Genomic DNA, 18590 nt, shown 5'->3' with positions numbered 1-18590 from the left:
CTTTCAGTTCTAATCTTCCCTAGGCTACATGTGCATCTCCAAACCAATCGCTTTTCAGGGGAAAGCTCTGATTGTTTGAATTTGGGCGTGTTATCCTCCTTCTGTTAGCCACTGTTTGCACCAGACACCAGAAGTCCCCTCCCCCACCAGAATTACCAGAAAGGGCATGGTGCTTTGTCTACCAAAAACAGGATGGAGGTAGGGGTCAGCTTTTGTCCCCCTTCCCCTGCACCCCACCCCCGCCCCAGCTTGCACATAGCAGCTGCCTGCTAAGGCATCTTCAAGCTTCTATTCCTATTTGGATAATTTCATAGTGCTGAGCCCTGAACCCTGGCTCAGTACCTGTTTCGCATGATGTGCTCTCAGCTGCTCAGACCCACGGGCCGGATTCTGCCTATTATGTGCCTTGAATTCCACACAAGCAGCCTTTGGAGGTCAGATCTGGGTGTGCATCCTGATTACCATGGGTAATCTACACAGTAATTGTCTCAATCACCCACATAAAGGAGCTGGCAACTCTAATACTGAGCCTCCCAGAATTGAGCCCCAGACAGTAACTTTCAGAGCTCGGCAAGTGCCTGGCATCCTAACTCATCTGAACCAGTTTCTAGTTACTGATTAACAGCTGTCTGCTTCCAGTTACCAACCCCAGGTTTTACCAGACTCTCCCTGGAGTCTGGGCTCTACCATTTTAGGAAGGGCAGTTAACAGCATGGTGAAGCAGAGAACCCACTACTGCAACACCCCACAGGTGTTATGTCTTAGAACAGTAAACAGAATCAACTCCTTTCTCCCTGCCAGCCCAGTCCAGCCAGCTATGTGGAAAGAGACCCCACCTTTTCCCCACCATGATACACACACAAAACCAGGATATGCTGCAAAAAGCTTTATTGTTTCCATTTGGTCCAAGGCTTGAGAGAGGGCTCCAGGATGTTAAAAAGCTGCCTAGTAGCTGCAGAGAGGGGCTTCAGGCAGCCCTGATGTTAGGTGGGTTCTTCAAAGGCCACTGGTCTCCAGAAGCTCCTAGTCGTGCTTAAGGGTGAGCCTCTCGAAGAGATACTCGCCCAACCCAGCCTGGGGACCAGCCAGCCTGCGGAGGTTGGTCAGGTGGTCACCCATCTTCTTGATGAGTTTCACTTCCTCATCTAGGAAGTGGTTCTCCAGGAAATCACAGATCTGAGGAACACAAGAGAAAATGTTGCCACTTACAGATCTAATAATGGGACAGATCGGAGAAGGAGTCTAAGAAGAGAATCTGCTCATTCAAATGGTCAGTGCTTAGCTGGAATGTAAGGATCATTCTGAGTAAGGTCTTAGGATGGGCAGACATGAAAAGAGATACTTACGTGGGGGTCTCCGCGGGCAGAAGCCAGGCCATGCAGATCCAACAGGGCTTGATTCAGGTTCTTCTCTACGAGAAGGGCGGCTTCCATAGCGTCTTGGGTTTTACCCCACTCATCTTGAGATGGCTTCTATAACGAAAACAAACAGCTCAGTACTAGACACTCTAGAAAAGACTAAAAACTGATTTTCCAGTAGTTGCCAGAGTAAAGAGTTTAGTCAGAACAAAAAAAAAAGCCCAAGAGCGTGTATCTTTCATCCTCAGTATCCTACAAACTACACGTCCCAAAACACAACACGCTGCGTCCTGGACCGCCACGTCTTGAGTGAACGGCTGCGCCTCAATTTCCAGCCATAACAATCCACACAAGACTGAACTCGGCCTCCCAAGAGCCTATGCGGTACCCAAACCGCTACAGTCAAGGGGTCTCTAGCGAAGGGGTTGTTGGGAGATGTAGTCCGCTGCCCACACACTATTTACCTGCACGTCCAGGAAGAGGGCGCGGCCGCCACGCTGGTTTTGCAGTTTCAAGAGACGCTCCGCGCCCTCGCGCTTCTCCTTGGCCAATTCGCGAAAAAAGTGACCCACACCCTCCAGAGCCACATCGTCGCGGTCGAAATAGAAGCCCTGCAGGAAGAGATGGCGGGAACAATGGTAAGCAGGAGGCGAGACCAGGCAACCGGACTCTGCACTATCGAAGGGGACAAAGAAGGCCAGCGCGTGCGCAGAGGGCCGGAGGTGCGCGGCTGGGGGAGTCTTGGGGAACCTCACCAGAGAGAGGTAGGTGTAGGAGGCCCGCAGTTGCATGTTAACCAGGCGGTTGACGGCGGCCTCCACCTCGGTAGAATAATTCTGACGAATCTGGGAGCTCATGATTGGTCGGTAATAAGGAGTTAAAAAATGGTGGCTGGTCCCGGTGATCGCGGACAGCTGAGTGGCTGACTCCGGAGGTTGCGACTGGAAAAAAGGTTGGAGGGTAGTCGGAGGCTGGAGCAAGGGGCGTCCCTGGGTCTGTTCCGTCCAAGCACTGTTGAAGCAAGAGACAGATCCGCGGGGCCGCCGAGCGCACTTCAAAAGCCTGTGGACAAGGCGGCTTCTTTTATAGCGCGCGGGCCCTCGGAAGTGGGGCGGTCAGGGAGAGCGATGGGCCAATCTGCGGTGGCGGGAGGCGGGACCTGATGCCCGCGAGTGACCAATCAGGAGCAGATGGGGCTTCCAGCTCCCCGCCCCGAGGTGGGAGAGTCATGTGCCTGTACCAGAAGGGAGTTGTGAAATGGGAAATGGGGGGCTGGGGGGTTTTCGCATTATGCAAGGGCTTTGGGGCTAATTCTGGGAAGCCAAGGGATTCTGGAGGGGTCTCGCTGATAGGTGAACGATTAATGAAGACACTAGGAGCCCTGCAAAGTAATGATCCCTGGGTCCTCCAGGGTGTCTCAGGAAAGTTAAGCTGGATTCTGGCGTTGTGTCAGCATGGACGTTACTGGAACCCTGGGGGTTCCCTTGGAGGTGCGGAAACCTCCAGAAGACTGGCATTTGCTCTGGGAGATAAGAGGGTCCCTGGAGCAGTGAGAACTTTGGAAAACTGTGAGATGATATTTCTGGGAATCCCAAGGACCTGGAGCCTTGGGGTTCAAAAGTCGGGGGGGGGGCAGTTTCTGCAGCTTTAGAGTTCAGTGGAAGTCCCTATTTTTCTGGAAACTTCCTGGGGAAGGTCTTTAGACCCTGGAGGTGATCTGCAAGATTAAAAAGACAGCTGTAGAGCCCTGGGGTTCAGCCCCAGAGTGGGGAGGGGGGGAAATGTTTCTGGAAGCCTTGTAAGGGCTTTTTAAGGAGGTCAGGAGTCTTGGAGAATCCTTTGAAGCCCTGGGAAGATAGTCTGGGCCACTTGGAATACCTAGGGGCTATTTTAGGAGCCTCTCTTTTTTTTTTCCCTGGGAACTGAGTTTGGGAGGGGGTGAACTGGAACTTTGTGGGGAGTCTCTATGAGACTGGATCTCCTGAAGATTATTTTGAAGGCAGCCAGAAACTGAGAATTCTTTTTTGGCTCTGAAGTAACCTCTCTGAAGTTGTCCCTGTCTTGCCTGACACATTCTTCAAGATCACAGAGAAGCCCTAGTTCCCGGGTAAACAAGAAGGGCCTGGGGACCTGTGGATGGAAGTCTGTCTTCAATCACTGGACGTTTTTAAAGTGTATCTGGGCCAGGCGAGTGCCTGTGTGGCAGATCTGGTTCACAACAAGACTCTGCCCTCAAGGAGCTCCCCGTTGTTGGGGGGAAAGGAGAAACAAAGGCAAGAATTTGACCCTCTGTAAGTGCCCTAATGGAGGCAGCTGGCGGGCTGGGGCGGAAAGCTGAGGCCGCAGGGGTGTTGGGGGCAGAGGTCAGGGCCCCTCCTTGCAGAGAAGGTTCTCCAAGCAGCTTGGGCAGAGTACCCCCTGATCAGGGGGAGGCGAGCCAGGCTGGTATTTGGGGTCCTCAAGGGGTGTCTTGGCCCAGAGCCAGGCTAGCAGCCGCGCTGAGTCATGCTGAACTCAGCTCCGGAAGGGGGTGGGGGTTGGGGGTGGGGGGGCGGGTGAGGCCGGTTCACTGACCTCATCTCCTGGGGGTTGGACTGCAGTCTGGGTGGGACCCGGGGAACTGGGCCTGGCTGGGCCCCAAGTCTGGCCGCCTCCCCCAAGGTGCTGCCCTGAGTGCTTTGTCTCTGAGTCTTACTGTCTTTTTAGTTCCCGTGATGGTTTCCCTGGGCTCCTGCCTGTGGCCATATTGTCCCCTCTCTCTGGGCCGGTGACTCAGTCTCCCCTCACAGCTACTTTATCAGACCTCCATCTCTCCCCTTCTCTGGGTGTCTCTGGGGAAAGCCTGTGGGGGAGGGGCAGTTGCCCCAGGCACACAGTCACAATGGGGCCTGAGTTATTCATTCACCAAATTGCATACCTCAGCCCAAAGACCTTTAGTCTTGGGCTAAAGGAGCAGTGACCTGGAAAGTGCTCCCAGGTGGAGGGAGAGGAAGGGTGTGATAAAGGTGATCTGAAGTAGGGCTGTTGGAGAGTGACTGGGGGATGAGGGAAGACAGGAGACCCAGGGAGACAGGGACAGAGACAGGGGGTCAGAAGAAGCAAAGACACAGAGGGGGACAGAAAGATGACAACCAACTGTGGCTATCCCAGTGACCTTATTCTCCATAATCCCCTTTTCAGAGTCCCCTTCTTTTTAAAAACTTTATTCGTTTATTTTTGGCTGTGCTGGGTCTCCCTGGCTGCATGTGGGCTTTCTCTAGCTGTGGCAAGTGGGGGCTACTCTAGTTGTGGTGTGTGGGCTTCTCATTGTGGTCACTTCCCTGGGGAGAACGGGCTCTAGAGCGCGCGTTTGAGTAGTTGCGGCTCACGGGTTTAGTTGCCCCGTGGCATGTGGAATCTTCCCAGAGCAGGGATCGGAACCCACGTTCCCTGCATTGGCTGGTGGAGTCTTCACCTCTGGACCACCAGGGAAGTCCTTTTTTTTTTTGGGAAGTCCTTTTAAAAGAAAAATAATTGCTTGGCTGCACCAGGTCTTAGTTGAGGACATAGGATCTTTGTTTCAGCAGGAGGGGTCTTTTAGTTTGGGATCTATTAATAGTTCCCTGATCAAGGATTGAACCTAGGGGGCACAGAGTCTTAGCCACTAGTGGACCAGTGGCTCTTCCCGAGCTCAGCATCTTCCCACAGGCTGGCTCCGGTTCTGAAGGCATAGGGCCAGACCCCAGACTCCTCCCCGCAAAACCTGTCAATCTCTGCTCGTGTCCCTCCTCCGCCCAGACAATTCTTGCTCAGGCCTCCTCCAGAGTCTCCCTTGGACCCTCTCCAGCCTCCTCAGCCATCCAACATCCAGGGGCTTCCCCAAAAGGCCTGCGCCCTGCCCCTGTTCTCCCAGTCCTCCTGAACACCCGCTTCTTCCCCGTTTCTCCTCCTCAGTAAATATACAACTTTCTGTAGTCCCATGTGGTGGAAGCTTCCGGGCCCTAGTTCCTGGGGTTCAGGAGGCCTGCTTTGCACCCTGCTGCCCTGACCTCCACAACCGCCACCCCCCGCCCCAGCTTCTGTCAGGCTGGGGCCTGGCCCAGTGCTGCCTCCAACACAACACCCTGGGCTGTGACAAGGACAAGGGTGATTCAAGTCGCCTCGGTTCCCCTCAGGACTGTGGGCTCCTTGAGGGCAGAGCCACGATTTAACTCGCCACTGACCCACAGAGGGCACTGGTTACCCTCAGAAAAAGATGGGTCAGCGCATGAAGCCTGGTGTCCTGCAACAGCCAGGAAGCGGGCCCAGTGACTCAGACTCCGAAGTGTGGTCCGAAAGAGGTTTATTGCACCCACCCTCGCAAGACCACTCCTCCCTACCCTGCCCCACCCCAATAATTACAAAAGTAAGAAAAACTCCCATGGCCCCCAAATCCACCCCCCCTTGAAAAATGCCATAATTTATGCAGAAAAAGTCCAAGGCAGTTGATGGCCTCAGCCCATCTTCTTCCAGATGGTGAGTGAGGCAGTGAGCACTCCAGCCACAAAGATGGTCACCGTCTGCCACGTGGGTGTCCCAAAGTAGGAGAGGAGGCCGTCCTGGGGACAGGGACAGCAGGCACTTCAGCGACTCAGCCAAGGGGCAGCCCCTGGGCCAGCACATGAGGGGTCAGGGAGGGGTCAGAGGGCATGAGTAGGGGCAAGGGCCTATGAGTGGGGGAGTTAAAGGATTATCATAGAACTTGAGGGATTCCAGAGGAATTGGAGGGAGGCACGAGGGAGGGCAGCAGGGCATCAGGTTAGGGGTCACTAGGAGGTCAGAGGTCATGAGGAGGTCAAGGGTCATGGACAGGTCATTGGGCACCCTGTGGATCAGGGGTTGATCAGACATACGACCCCAAAATGGGGGAGGGGGCACTCCTATGGTGGGCACAGGAAGGTCCAGGGGCCCGAGGAGTGGGGGGATGGGGTGGGGTTAGAGGTCTCACCCAACCACCCTGGTCCTGGATCCAGCCCAGCAGCCGCTCTCGAAGGAAGTCCAATGTCCAGCCCATGATGGTCCTGATCAACTCGGGCACCTTGGTGCACAGGGCCTGTGGGAAGTGGGGTGGGCCTCAGGGACTGAGCCTTGTCCCTACTGCCTGGGGCGATTGGCCCCCAGCCTCCCTTCTCACGCTCTGTCTCCCTCCTGCCCTTCTGCAGTTTCTTTTCCACTCTCAGTCAGAATAAGCCTCATAAACTGCAATGTGGATCTCGTCCCTATCAACTGCCCTGTTCACAAACCATCTTATGGCTCCCTGGTACCTCGGATGAAAAATCAAAAGCACACCTTGGCCCTCAAGGCCCTGTGTGATGGCTCTGACTTGATCACATTCCAGTTTTCCTCTTGGTTTCTGCACCTCATTGCCCTTCTTCCACATCTTTATTCCCACCAAATTCTTCACCTGCTTCAGGACCTTGGCACATGCTGATTCTTCTGCCTCAGCAGGCCTCAACCTTTTCCAGTCACCCCTCAGAGCTCAGGTCTGATGTCACTTCCCCAGAGAGGACTTTCTGATCTTCAGGCCAGGTAAGGCCTGAGACCCTCCATACCCATGACGTACTCTTCAACTTCCTTAGCTTTCCTTCTCATCCTTTATCTCACTGCTTCTCACCTGTTGTCCCCAGCTCCATATAAGCCCTCCCACCACCCTGACTGCTGGCCCTCTCACCTCTTACATTCAAGCCCCATCAGCTCAATCTTGCAAACACGTTAAGGAATCTACTTCCCCACCGCCACTGCTGCCGCCTCAGCCACCTATTCACCAGAACTATTATAGGTACCCCTCGTCAGCTTTCCAGTTTTTGCCTTTGTGCCTCAGGATCCCTTTTTCTACCCACAATGGCCAAAATAATTTACTGGGCCTCCCCTCCCCCAATATTTTATCATAAGACTCTTCAGAAAAACCAAAAGAATTTTATAGTCAACAAGCATATACACACAACCTAGATTCTACAATTAACATTTTGCTGTCCTTGCTAGACAGAGGATGAGATGGTTAGATGGCATCACTGACTCAATGGACATGAGTTTGAGCAAACTCCGGGAGACAGTGAAGGACAGGGAAGCCTGGCGTGCTTCAGTCCATGGGGTCACAAAGAATTGGACACGACTTAGCGATTGAACAACAACAATCCTTGCTAGAAAAATCTTTTCTGCTTATAAATCAGGTCACCTCACTCTTGTTTAAAACCAGCCAATCACTCTTGCTACACTCAAGAGTAAAGCTGGCTGGTCTATACAGAGGCCCACAAGACCCCTTGCAATCTGCCCTCATCACTCACCTTCTCCCTCTCCTCACTCTATTCTAGTCACGTGGGTCTCCTCATTGCCTTCAACACACCAGGCTTGGTGCTACCTCAGGTCCTTTGCATGTGCTGAGCCCTCTACCGGATACATTTTTCGCCATTTTTATATATATCACTGCATCTTTCTTGTCATTCCATCTTAGGCTTTAATGTCACCTCCTCTGAGAAGTGGTCTTGTGGCTCCTTTGCACAATCATGTCACCAGAGTTTACTTTGCTCAGCACTCATCATACAACATGGGCTCCCTGAGAGCAGGGACCTAACCTAGTTCTGTTCTGTGTCCTGGGTGCCAAGTACAGGTCGCACACATCATAAGCCCAATAAATGTTTGTTGTTGAATGAATGTGCATGTCTGTGTGGGTCGCTCAGTTGTGTCCGACTCTTTGCGACTCCGTAGACTATAGCTGGCCAGGCTCTTCTGTCTATGGAATTCTCTAGGCAAGAATATTGGAGTGGGTTGCCATTTCCTTTTCCAGGGGATCTTTCTGACCCAGGGATTGAACCTCGGTCTCCTGCATTAGCAGGCAGATTCTTTACCATCTGAGCCACCAGGGAAGCCTGTGCTGAGTGAATAAATACATGAATGAAAAAGCTGATGAGTGGCCCATAGCTGACTCTCTCCATTCCCTCTGTGGTTCCTGGGCTGTCCCAAGGGTTGACCTCCTGACTCCCAGGTCCTCATAGGCCTGAAGGGAGCCTCCCTGGGCTCAGGGCCCTGCAGCTGCCCACCTTGAGCACCAGTTTGCTGGCAAAGTAGAAAAGGGCGACAACCCGGCCCCAGTTGAAGTTGCCGTCAGAAAACATTTCAGCTGCCACTCGGAAAAAGACCTCTCGGGGAGAGTCTGTGTCCACGGCCGCGATCATCCTGCAAGAGAGAGGAGAGCCAGTGTTGGGGAGGGAGGATCAGGCACAGTGTGGCAACTCTGGTGTCCACCCCAAACCAAAGATAAAACCCGAGGCCCAAGCCAGGCTGAAATCAAAAGAGGCCATCATGGGGGAGAGCCACAAGATGGAAACTGGGGGAAAAGACTCCATGAAGGAGAGTTTCAAGATCCTAGGGCATGGAAGGCTGGGAGTCCAGAGTGCTGAGTTGAGTGATGGGGCCCTGGACCTCTGGGTCTGAAGGAAAAGGGGGCAGTGGGACTGGACTCCAGTCTCCCAGTGGAAATGGGGGTTGGGAGCTGGGACTCCTGGGTTCTGAGAGAGAAGGGGCCGAGTGGCTGGACTTCTAGGTCCCAGGGGCTACACCTCTGCAGCTCCATGTTACTGTCCAATTCATCTCCAATCCTCTTGAGACACTCGCTCAGTTTCTTGGTGGATGCGTCCTGGGGCGCCTGCTCCAAGCCCAGCTCCGGTGTCTCTCCCCCCATTCGCCCTGCTCGGTCCTGGATGAAACTAGAGTGGGAACGGAGTTGTGGGGATGCAGAATCAGAATGGGGCCTCATGCCTCAAATCCGTTCCGCAATAATCAGACCTCAAACTCACCCCTGAAGCAAAAGGGCCCCTGTCTTCATGATCTGCTCAGAGCTGGTGGGCCCTAGAGGAGAAAGGAGGGAAGAGGTGCCTGGACTCTTGGGTCCTAGGGGAATCCAAGGAACTGGAGTGGCTCCTGATCTCTAGGGGAGGACAACGCTAGGGGGCTCTGCATTTCTGGGTCCCTCATAGATAAAGTGAAGTGGGGGCCCAGGCAACTGAATCCCCGATGAAGAAAGAGGCAGGGGTCCTGGGCCTGTTATCCTTCATTCTTGCCGGGGCGGGGGGAGGAGGCTGAGGGAACACTTCACGGGTCCAGACCCCTGGCCTGAGGCGACTGAGGGGGAGACCCGCCCCTCCCACCAGGAAGTGGTGCCGGCGACAAGCCCGGGCCTGCCCCCGGGGCTTGGATTATGGGGTTCTCCCGCTCCTTGGGGGTCAGAGAGCAGCAGGCGGGAAGGGATCGGGACGCTGAGGCCGGAGAGCCGGGGATCCCCGGGGAGGGAGTGGGTGGAGGCTGGCAGTGCCGGACCCGGGAGTTTCTATGCCGGAGTGCTTGGCGATCGCACGGCCCCACACCAGCAGGAGGGATCGTGGGGTCGGTCAGCTGGGGGCTCGCCCTCCCCCCGCCCGTCTGCCTCCCGCCTCACCCCCGCCTCTGGGTTGCTCCCCGGACCCGTCCATCACCGCCGCTCCCGCCGCCGCCTCTCGCCGGGTCCGCCCGGGCGGCCGCAGCACGCCCCTGGTCACGTGAGCGCCCCGCTGAGCGTACGTCCTCTCACGTGACCGCCCCTCAAAATGGCCGCCGCGCGCCTCTGCCCCGCAGGGCTGCGCGGAGTCCGGACCGCACCTGCCTCACCTGCTCTTGGAGGGCTGGCACCTGTCACGTGACTATCCAGTCTGCGTTTCCCTTTAGGAACTGGTCGTGGCGCCGTTCTACCGGCTAAGCGGTGAGTCGCAGCTGTAACTTTTCTTCATTCCTGCAGTATTTTCAAAAGTTTCAGGGGGGACTCGAGCCCTTCGCAGGAGAGAAGGAGCATCGGAAGTCAAAAATAGCATTTCTTGAGGCAGGACGTTCCAGATGACTAACGTCTATGAATGTTTATGTGTGTGGGGGGAAAAAAAAAAAAAAAAGGAATTTGAAGTTCAAAAAGTGATAGATTGGCAGGGTGTGGACAGAGAGGGACCCCAAGAGGGGCTCCTGGGGTGCTAGAAATGTGCTATACTTACTTGAGCTGGTGCTGTGCTGTGTTCAGTGGTGTCCCATTCTTTGGGATCTCCTGGCAGACTCCTCTGTCCATGGGATTTCCCAGGCGAGAATACGGGAGTAGTTCGCCATTTCTTTCTCCGGGGTTTTTTCCCAGCCCAGGGACTGAACCTGCATCTCTTGTGTCTCCTGAATTGGCAGGCAGATTCTTTACCACTGAGCCACTTGGGAGGCCCATTCACATATTTAAAAATTCCTTGATCTCTACACATAAGACATGCACTTTAATGTATGGAAATGATTATATCTCCTTGTAAAAAGAAAATAGTAAGAAGAAAAAAGAACCGGGATTAGAAAAATTGGCTGGGTCAGATGATGAATGGTTTAGCCTATAAGAGAAGGGAATCTAAAAAAAAAAAAAGAGAGAGAGAGAAGGGAATCTATTTCCCAGGGGTGCCTGGGAGCCATGGAAATTGAAGATTATAGTGTCTTAGTCCATCAGCCTAACAACACCAGTTTATTGACCAGTTTATTGACCGTCAATAAAGTTTATTGACCCATGAAGATGATGGAAATGACACAGCAGAGCAATCGTGGAGCATCTTGACAGAGGAAAAGGTAGAGTTATTATTGGATTTGGAGGAAATGTAGAGTTTAGGTGACGACTGTATGATAGGTTCAAAGCCAAGCAGTTGGTGGACTGTGAAAGGAACCAGGGTTCTGTATCTTTGCAAGCTACAAGATTAATGTGGGTGTGGACTGTTGGGTCCAGAAAGCCTTTGCTCTGCTCTTGAGTTGGAAATTGAAGCTGCTACTCTGTATCCAACAAGTTAGATCCCCCAGGCAAGAGTGGAATGTTGCATTTTTACTGATAGAATTTTTAACGCTTGATGATTTTAGAGAACAAAGTTTCTCTGTGAGTAAGAAAGCATGTCCTTGGGAGAAATAGTGTTTCCTATTAATTTAGAAATTGGCTTTATTTGTGTGTTATTCCAGCCCAATGAATTAGCCCTCTTTCCATCCCAATTACAGAAAAGGAAGAAAGGGCTTTTATTTTTATTTTTTTTCCTTTTTTTTTTTTTTTAAATTTTTTTATTAGTTGGAGGCTAATTACTTCACAACATTTCAGTGGGTTTTGTCATACAAAGAAAGGGCTTTTAATGCAGCCACAGATGTCTAAACAGTACAATTGTTAATTGGTTGGGGGAGGGGGAATCTTTGCAATAGCTCTGAAGTCAAAATTGTTTACAATAATAAAGATGCTATATCAGAACTTTGAAGCCCAACTCCACAGTGGGCCCCCAATGAGACCTACAGGTATTCACGCCCCTGTGTAGTTCCCTCCCATACTGAACAGGCTGACAGTATGACTAATAAGATATTGTGGAAATAACAAAGTGTAACTTTCAAGGTTAGGTCATAAAAGTCACTGCAGGTTCTGCCTTGCTCTCTCTTGAATCATTTGCTTTATTAGAGGAAGCAGCTGCCATGTTGTAAGGACATTCAAGCAATCATCCTCTGGAGAAACAATGTGGAGGAACCAAGTCCTCCAGCCACGGGAATGAGCGACTTTGGAAGCACATCCTCCAGCCCCAGTCAAGCTTTCCGATGACAGCTGTCCTCACCAACATCCTGATTGCAACCTCATGGGAGATCCTAGGCCAGAACCACCCACCTAAGCCACTCAATGGATTGCCAACCCTCAGAAACTGTGTGAGACAATAAACATTTATTGTTGCTTTAAGTTGCTAGGTTTGAGGGCAATCAGTTACACAACAACAGATAACTAATACATCTAGGATAGTGAAAGTGAAGTCACTCAGTCGTGTCCAGCTCTTTGCAACCCCGGGGCTCCTCCTCCATGGGATTCTCCAGGCAAGAATACTGGAGTGGGTTGCCATTTCCTTCTCCAGGGGATCTTCTCAACCCAGGGATTGAACCCAGGTCTCCTGCATTGCAGGCAGATGCTTTAACCTCTGAGCCACATCTAAGATAAGTACAGCCTATTTACAGATGAGGAAAACAGAGCCTGGAGAAGGAGATGGATTTGCCAAAATTGTCCAGTTCTTGTGGGTGCTGTCTCAGGTCAACTGTGTCACTTAGACAGGGCTTTCTTTTCTGTTTTTTGTTTCTTTTTTTTTTTTACTTTAATTTTTTTTATATTGTCATTTGCTCTTTCATTTTTGATGCCTTTTAAAAAATATTGATTTATTTGCTGTGCCGGGCCTTAGTGGTGGTACGCAAGATCTTCAGTCTTCACGTGGTATGTAGGATCTTTCATTGCAGCATGTGGGTCCAGTTCCCTGACCAGGGATTGAACCTGGGACGCCTGCATTGTGAGTACGGAATCTGAGTCACTGGGCCACCAGGGAAGTCCTTCAGTATCTTTTAATAATAAACTATAACGGAGTACTTCCCTGGTGGTCCAGTGGTTAAGAATCCAGCTGCCAACGCAGGGGACGTGCGTTCCATCCCTGGTCCAGAAAGATTCTATATGCGACAGAGTAACTAGGCCTGTCATCCTGTACTCTGGAGCCGGGAGTGCTGAGCCCACGTGCCACAACTGCTGAAGCCTGAGTGCCCTAGAACCTTTGCTTCACAAGAGAAGCCACCACAACCAGAAGCCCATACAGGGTAACTACACAGAGGAGGCCCCACTCACCACAAGTAGAGAAAGCCTGAGTGTGGCAACAGAGACCCAGCACAGCCAAAAATAGAATAAATAAGGAAATAAAAAATTTTAAGCAGCTTAGAAAAGAATATGAAAAAGAATACACACACACACATATATTTATATGGATATGGATATGTATGACTGAATGGCGGAAGTAGTGACAGATTTCCTCTTCGTGGTCTCTAAAATCACCGTGCATGGTGACTGCGGCCATGAAATCAGAAGACTATTGCTTCTTGGCAGGAAAGCTACGACAAACCTAGACAGTGTGTTGAAAAGCAGTGACACTACTCTGCTGACAAAGGTCCATATAGTCAAGGCTATGGTCTTCCCAGTGGTCACGTGCGGTTGTGAGAGCTGGACCGCAAAGAAGGCTGAGTGCCGAAGAATTGATGCCTTCGAACTGTAGTTCTGGAGAAGACTCTGGAGGGCCCCTTGGACAGGAATGAGATAAAACCAGTCAATCTTAAGGGAAATCAACCCTGAATACTCACTGGAAGGACTGATGCTATTTTGGTCACCTGATATGAAGAGCCGACTCATTGGAAAAGTCCCTGATGCTGGGAAAGATTGAGGGCAGAAGCAGAAGCGGGTGTCAGAGGATGAGATGGCTGGATGGCATCACCGATGCAATGGACATGAACTTGGGGAAACTTTGGGAGACAGTGAGGGACAGGGAACCTGGCATGCTGCAGTCCACGGGGTCACAACATGTCGGACACAACTGGGTGACTGAACAACGTGACTGAATTACTTTGCTATACACTTGAGAGTCCTGGTGGCTCAGTGGTAAAGAATTCACCTGCCAAGCAGGAGACACAGGTTTGATCCCTGTGTTGGGACAATCCCCTCAAGAAGGAAATGGCAATCCACTCCAGTATTCTTGCCTGGGAAATCCCATGGACAGTGGAGCCTGGCGGGCTACAGTCCATGGGGTCACAAAAGAGTCGGATATGAGTTGGCAACTAAACAACAGCAGCACTTGAGAGTAACACAATATTGTAAATCAACTGTACTTCAATTTAAAAAAAGAAAGTGACTACCACACCAGGCAAAGAAGAACTCTTTGCACGCCGAGGGTGGGCTGCAGAGGAGAGGGCTAACGTGCTGTAAATGCTGTTATTGACGGTCAGAGGGCCCTGGTGGCTGATTTAGGTAAGTTTCTGAGGTGAAGAACAATGAATAGGATTTCTGCTTAGACATACTAAAAATGAACCCATTTCTCAGGTTATAAAAGTTATGCTGGATGTACTGGTTCCCTGTCACTGTGTAACAAGTGCTTAGTGGCTTAAAACAACAATTATTTTATTATCTTTGATAGACCCATGGATAGTGAGATTGAGCCAGCTTCCGTGGGCAGTTCCAGCTTGGGGTCACTCAACCTCTGCAGTCAGATGATGGTTAGAACTGGAAGAGCAGGGAGACTGAGGGGTGTTGGGACCTGATGGAGCATCTCTCTATTTTCATGGAGCCTCAAGACTTTCCGTGTGGTTCCTTTTTTTTTTTTTTGTATCCACACAAAGAAACATTTATTGGGCACCAACCATGCACCAAAAACAATGTTACACAAATCCACTGATACCGACATTCAATTCTCCCTATAAATTTCATTGTTGTATATATGGTTGTCATTGTTGTATATATGGTTGTCTCTTCCAGTTAAGTTAAAGAAAGCTCAGAGAATCTTTTTAAATCTTAGAGGGAATTCTAGTTTCTAAGGTTAGCCATTACATATAAATATTAAAAGAATTCCCTAGTGACTTAGTTGGTAAAGAATCCTCCTGCAATGCGGGAGACCCTGGATCAATTCCTGGGTCAGGAAGATCCACTGCAGAAGGGATAGGCTACCCATTCCAGTATTCTTGGGCTTCCCTAGTGGCTCAGTTGGTAAAGAATCCTCCAGCAATGCGGGAGACCTGGGTTCGATCTCTGGGTTGGGAAGATCCCCTGAAGAAAGGAACGGCTACCCACTCCAGTATTCTGGCCTGGAGAATTCCATGGACTGTATAGTCCATGGGGTCGCAAGAGAGTCGGACACAACTGAGTGACTTTCACTTTCATAAATATTAAAAAACTATTGAGTAGGAGTGAGGACAAAGTTGACCTTTTTTCCAATGCAAAAAATCTTACAAAGGATGAAAATAGGACAATGAAATTGACAGGAGAATCCAAAGGTGATCATTTCACTTTGGAAGATGTTGAGCTGAAGGTGGTAGAAAGATATTCATCACAGATATTCATGTGTGTGTGTGTGTGTGTGTGTGTGTGTGTGTGTGTATTCAGTCATGTCTGACTCTTCGAAACCCCGTGGACTATAGTGCACCAGGCTCCTCTGTCCATGGAATTTCCAGGCAAGAATACTGGAGTGGGTTGCCATTTCCTTCTGTTCCTGTGGTTTCTTAGTGTGGGATAGTTTGAGCTGCCTTACAGCTTAGTGGCTTTGGGACAGCCAAACTATTGCCTGATGGCTGAAGGTTTCAAGAGAATTTCAGCTAACAAAGAAGAAATTGCACTGCCTTTCCTGATCTGACCTCCAAAATCATACAGTGTCAGTTCTGCCATGTTGCAACAGCTACGTAGCATTCAGGAGCCCACTCCACTTCTGGGGAAGGGAAACTAGACTCTACTTCTCAATGGAGAGAGATCAGCAGAGAGAGGAGATACTTTTTGAAAATGTAAGGTGGCATGCTAGTTCAGCTGCTTTAGCAAAGATCAGTATAACAGTGGCTTAAACAATGCAGAAGTTTATTTCCCTCTCATGTGACAGTCCAAGAAATTGCAACCCTAAGTGCTAGTAACAGTGAGTATAGTTCCACAGTGTCAGAAAGTATGATGGTTAATTTTTTTAATATTTATTTTATTTATTTTTGGCTGTGCTGGATCTTTGTTGCTGCCAGGGCTTTCTCTAGGTGCAGTGAGTGGCTGTAGTGCATGGGCTTCTCATTACAGTGACTTCTCTCGTTGCAGAGCACAGGCTGTAGGCGAACAAACTTCAGTAGTTGCAGCACATGGGCTCAGTAGTTGTGGCTCGTGGGCTCAAGAGTGCTGGCTTGGTAGTTGTGGCACAAGGATTTAGTTGCTCCATGGTATGTGGAATCTTTCCAGACCAGGGACCAAACCTATGTCCCCTGCATTGGCAGGTGGATTCTAAACCACTAGACCACCAGGGAAGCCCCTGATGGTTAACTTTACATGTCAACTTGAGTGGACCACAGGATGCCCAGATGTTTGATCTAAAATTATTCTGGGTATTTCTGTGAGGGTGTTGTTGCATGAGATCAATATTATATCGGTAGACTTAGTGAAGTAGGTTGCATAAAATGCCTGGATAGAACGAAAAGACTGACCCTCCTCTGAATAAGAAAGAATTCTTTCTGTCTCATTATCTTAGGACTATGACATTAACTTTCTTCCCGCCCTTGGACTTAAATTAGAACATTGGCTTTTCCTGGGTCTTGAGCTACCAGCCTTCAGACAAGACCTGCATCATCAACTGTCCTGGTATTCGGGCCAGCAGACTTGGACTGGAACTAAACATCAGCTCTCCTGGGTCTCCAGTTTGCCAACACATCCTGAAGATCTTGGGGCGTGCTTACTTCCATGATCATGTCTGTCTTCTAGCCTTCTATTCTAGCGTGTTACCTCACCATTCACAACACAGCACTTCCATCTCACAGTACAAGGTGGACACACCGATGTGCAAGACATCTCCACACCAGGAAGGGAGAGACGAGAAGGGTTGCCATCCTCCTTGCCTTTTAAGGCCATAACTCAGAAGCTGCCGGCATCCCATTGGCCAAAAGCCGTTCACATGCAAGGGAGCCTGGGAAATGCAGTCTTTAGCTGTGTAATCCTGTGTCCAGTGAAACTTCTGTATCAGAGGTGATACCTAGGCATCTCTACCAACAATTAAATGGTTGAAACCAAGCAAGCAGAGGGCTGAAACCCAATATGGTGATAGCTGAATGATGCGTAGTGGGACTTGGAATAAGCAAACAATGTTGTTGTTCAGTTGCTAAGTCATGTCCAACTCTGCAACCCCATGAACTGCAGTATGCCAGGCTTCCTTGTCCTTCACTACCTCCCAGAGTTTGCTCAAATTCATGTCCATTGAGTTGGTGATGCCATCCAACCGTCTCACCCTCTGTCACCCCCTTCTCTTGCCCTCAGTCTTTCCCAGCATTAGGGTCTTTTCCAGTGAGTCGGCTTTTTGCATCAGGTGGCCAAAGCGTTAGAGCTTCAGCTTCAGCATCAGTCCTTCCCATGAATATTCAGGGTTCATTTCCTTTAGGATAGACTGGTTTGATCTCGCTGTCTAAGGTACTCTCAAGAGACTTCTCCAGCACCACAGTTTGAAATCAATTCTTCAACAATCAGCCTTTATGGTCTGACTCTCACATCTGTATGTGACTACTGGAAAAACCACAGCTTTGACTATATGGACCTTTTATTTGCAAAGTGATGTCTCTGCTTTTTAACATGCTGTCTAGGTTTCTTATAGCTTGCTCCTCAGAAGAAAACCTATGACAAAGCAGGACAAGCAAACAATAGAAAACTCATTTCACGGATGTCTCTCAGTGTTCTGAAATTTCTACCAAATTTCTTTTTTCCTCAGAGTGAGAGTTATTAGTGTCATAAACCCAATATATCCATCTCATCTTCTGGAATGTGGTAGATATGAACTTTCTAGATGCTCTGTAGTTCATCCAGGCCACATGACTAGTTTTGGCCAATACATTCTGAGATTATGTGTATCACTTTCATGTCAGAGCATATATGTTTTGGTACAGAAGCTTCCAGGGTGTTCTTTCCTTGGCCACACTTGACCAGCAGGACTCCAGATACTAGCGGCTCTGTCAGTTTGGGTCCCAGAAAGATACAGTCCAGAACTCTCAGTCAGTATATAACACAGGTGAGGAAAGAACCTTGTTATGCTAAGCTGAGATTTGGAGATTGTTTGTTACTACAGCATAACCTAACCTATACTCACTACTATGGTTAAATATGGAAATGAGACCTTTCTTAGGAGAACAAAGATAACCCTAATTGCTTGGCCAAGCGCCCACGTATAGCCCCATTCTAACTCTCTGTAATTTGGGTGGGAATGACTTCCTACCCATGCCACACAAGGGGGCATATGACCTAGGCTTTGCCAATAAGACCACTGAATACTTGTGAACATTCCTGTTGAAATGACTCAAAAAAAAAAAAAAAAAGAAATGACTCTCTATACCTTTTTTTTCCAAACAAAGGTTTGTTTTGTTTTGATTGTAATGTTAGTTTTTTTTTTTGTGATGTGGACCATTTTTAAAGTTTTCACTGGATTTATTACCATATTGCTTCCGTTTTATGTTTTTATTGTTGTTTGTTTTTTTGGCTGTGAGGCATGTGAGATCTTGGCTCCACAATTGAGGATCGAACCCACACCCCCTGCATTGAAAGGCAAAGTCTTACCACTGGACCACCAGCAAAGCCCCTTTTTTAAAATATTTTATTTATTTATTTATTGGGCTGTGCCGTGTCTTAGTTTTGGAACTTGAGGTCTTTGATCT

The 18590-nt window shown here is 49.7% G+C and overlaps 3 protein-coding genes and 1 long non-coding RNA gene across 5 annotated transcripts in view; 2 read left to right on the top strand and 2 right to left on the bottom strand.

Annotated features, from left to right (window-relative positions):
• Positions 1–871: 871 nt before the first annotated feature.
• Positions 872–2461, bottom strand: FTL (ferritin light chain). The gene is made up of 4 exons (XM_043899756.1): positions 2114–2461; positions 1823–1969; positions 1347–1472; positions 872–1176 (listed from the first exon to the last, which is right to left on the bottom strand). Exons 1-4 carry the CDS (start codon positions 2213–2215, stop codon positions 1024–1026), a joined length of 528 nt encoding a protein of 175 aa, XP_043755691.1. The 5' UTR covers positions 2216–2461; the 3' UTR covers positions 872–1023.
• The window catches only part of TULP2 (TUB like protein 2), a 62269-nt gene continuing 45565 nt past the window's right edge, over positions 1887–18590 (top strand). Inside the window, exon 1 of the mRNA XM_043899747.1 lies at positions 1887–1996. Coding sequence (XP_043755682.1) covers positions 1982–1996 — 15 coding nt within the window. The 5' untranslated portion in view covers positions 1887–1981. The remainder of the gene's footprint in view (positions 1997–18590) is intronic.
• BAX (BCL2 associated X, apoptosis regulator) lies at positions 5663–9914 on the bottom strand. 2 transcript variants are annotated; one of them, XM_043899754.1, is made up of 6 exons: positions 9808–9914; positions 9170–9221; positions 8933–9079; positions 8414–8549; positions 6325–6429; positions 5663–5935 (listed from the first exon to the last, which is right to left on the bottom strand). In XM_043899754.1, the coding sequence occupies exons 1-6, from the start codon at positions 9839–9841 to the stop codon at positions 5831–5833; spliced, it is 579 nt and encodes a 192-aa protein (XP_043755689.1). In that variant the 5' UTR covers positions 9842–9914; the 3' UTR covers positions 5663–5830. The 2 variants fall into 2 exon arrangements, with proteins under 2 accessions (XP_043755689.1, XP_043755690.1); XM_043899755.1 differs by lacking the exons at positions 8933–9079; positions 9170–9221 and having other exon boundaries at positions 9808–9894.
• On the top strand, positions 9938–17141 carry LOC122692302. Its single transcript, XR_006340625.1, has 3 exons — positions 9938–10107; positions 11839–12077; positions 16430–17141. It is a non-coding gene; the product is annotated as an uncharacterized LOC122692302 (long non-coding RNA).

Source organism: Cervus elaphus, chromosome 4 (genome assembly GCF_910594005.1).
Source record: "Cervus elaphus chromosome 4, mCerEla1.1, whole genome shotgun sequence".
In the NCBI taxonomy this organism is placed as follows: Eukaryota; Metazoa; Chordata; class Mammalia; order Artiodactyla; family Cervidae; genus Cervus; species Cervus elaphus.
The sequence above is the reverse complement of the archived record's forward strand: the minus strand, read 5'-3'. Positions and strand labels throughout refer to the sequence as shown.

What these genes read in the sequence shown, in the direction of transcription:
- BAX (XM_043899754.1), bottom strand. Translation starts at nt 9,841, where the DNA reads ATGGACGGGTCCGGGGAGCAACCCAGAGGCGGGG. An exon ending in GGAGCAACCCAGAGGCGGGG is followed by an intron (nt 9,222 to 9,807) that starts GTGAGGCGGGAG and finishes TTTCTCCTCTAG; the next exon opens with GGCCCACCAGCTCTGAGCAG. An exon ending in AGTAACATGGAGCTGCAGAG is followed by an intron (nt 8,550 to 8,932) that starts GTGTAGCCCCTG and finishes TCTCTCTTGCAG; the next exon opens with GATGATCGCGGCCGTGGACA.
- FTL (XM_043899756.1), bottom strand. Translation starts at nt 2,215, where the DNA reads ATGAGCTCCCAGATTCGTCAGAATTATTCTACCGAGGTGGAGGCCGCC. An exon ending in CCTACACCTACCTCTCTCTG is followed by an intron (nt 1,970 to 2,113) that starts GTGAGGTTCCCC and finishes CTCTTCCTGCAG; the next exon opens with GGCTTCTATTTCGACCGCGA. An exon ending in CTGCCCGCGGAGACCCCCAC is followed by an intron (nt 1,177 to 1,346) that starts GTAAGTATCTCT and finishes TGTGTTCCTCAG; the next exon opens with ATCTGTGATTTCCTGGAGAA.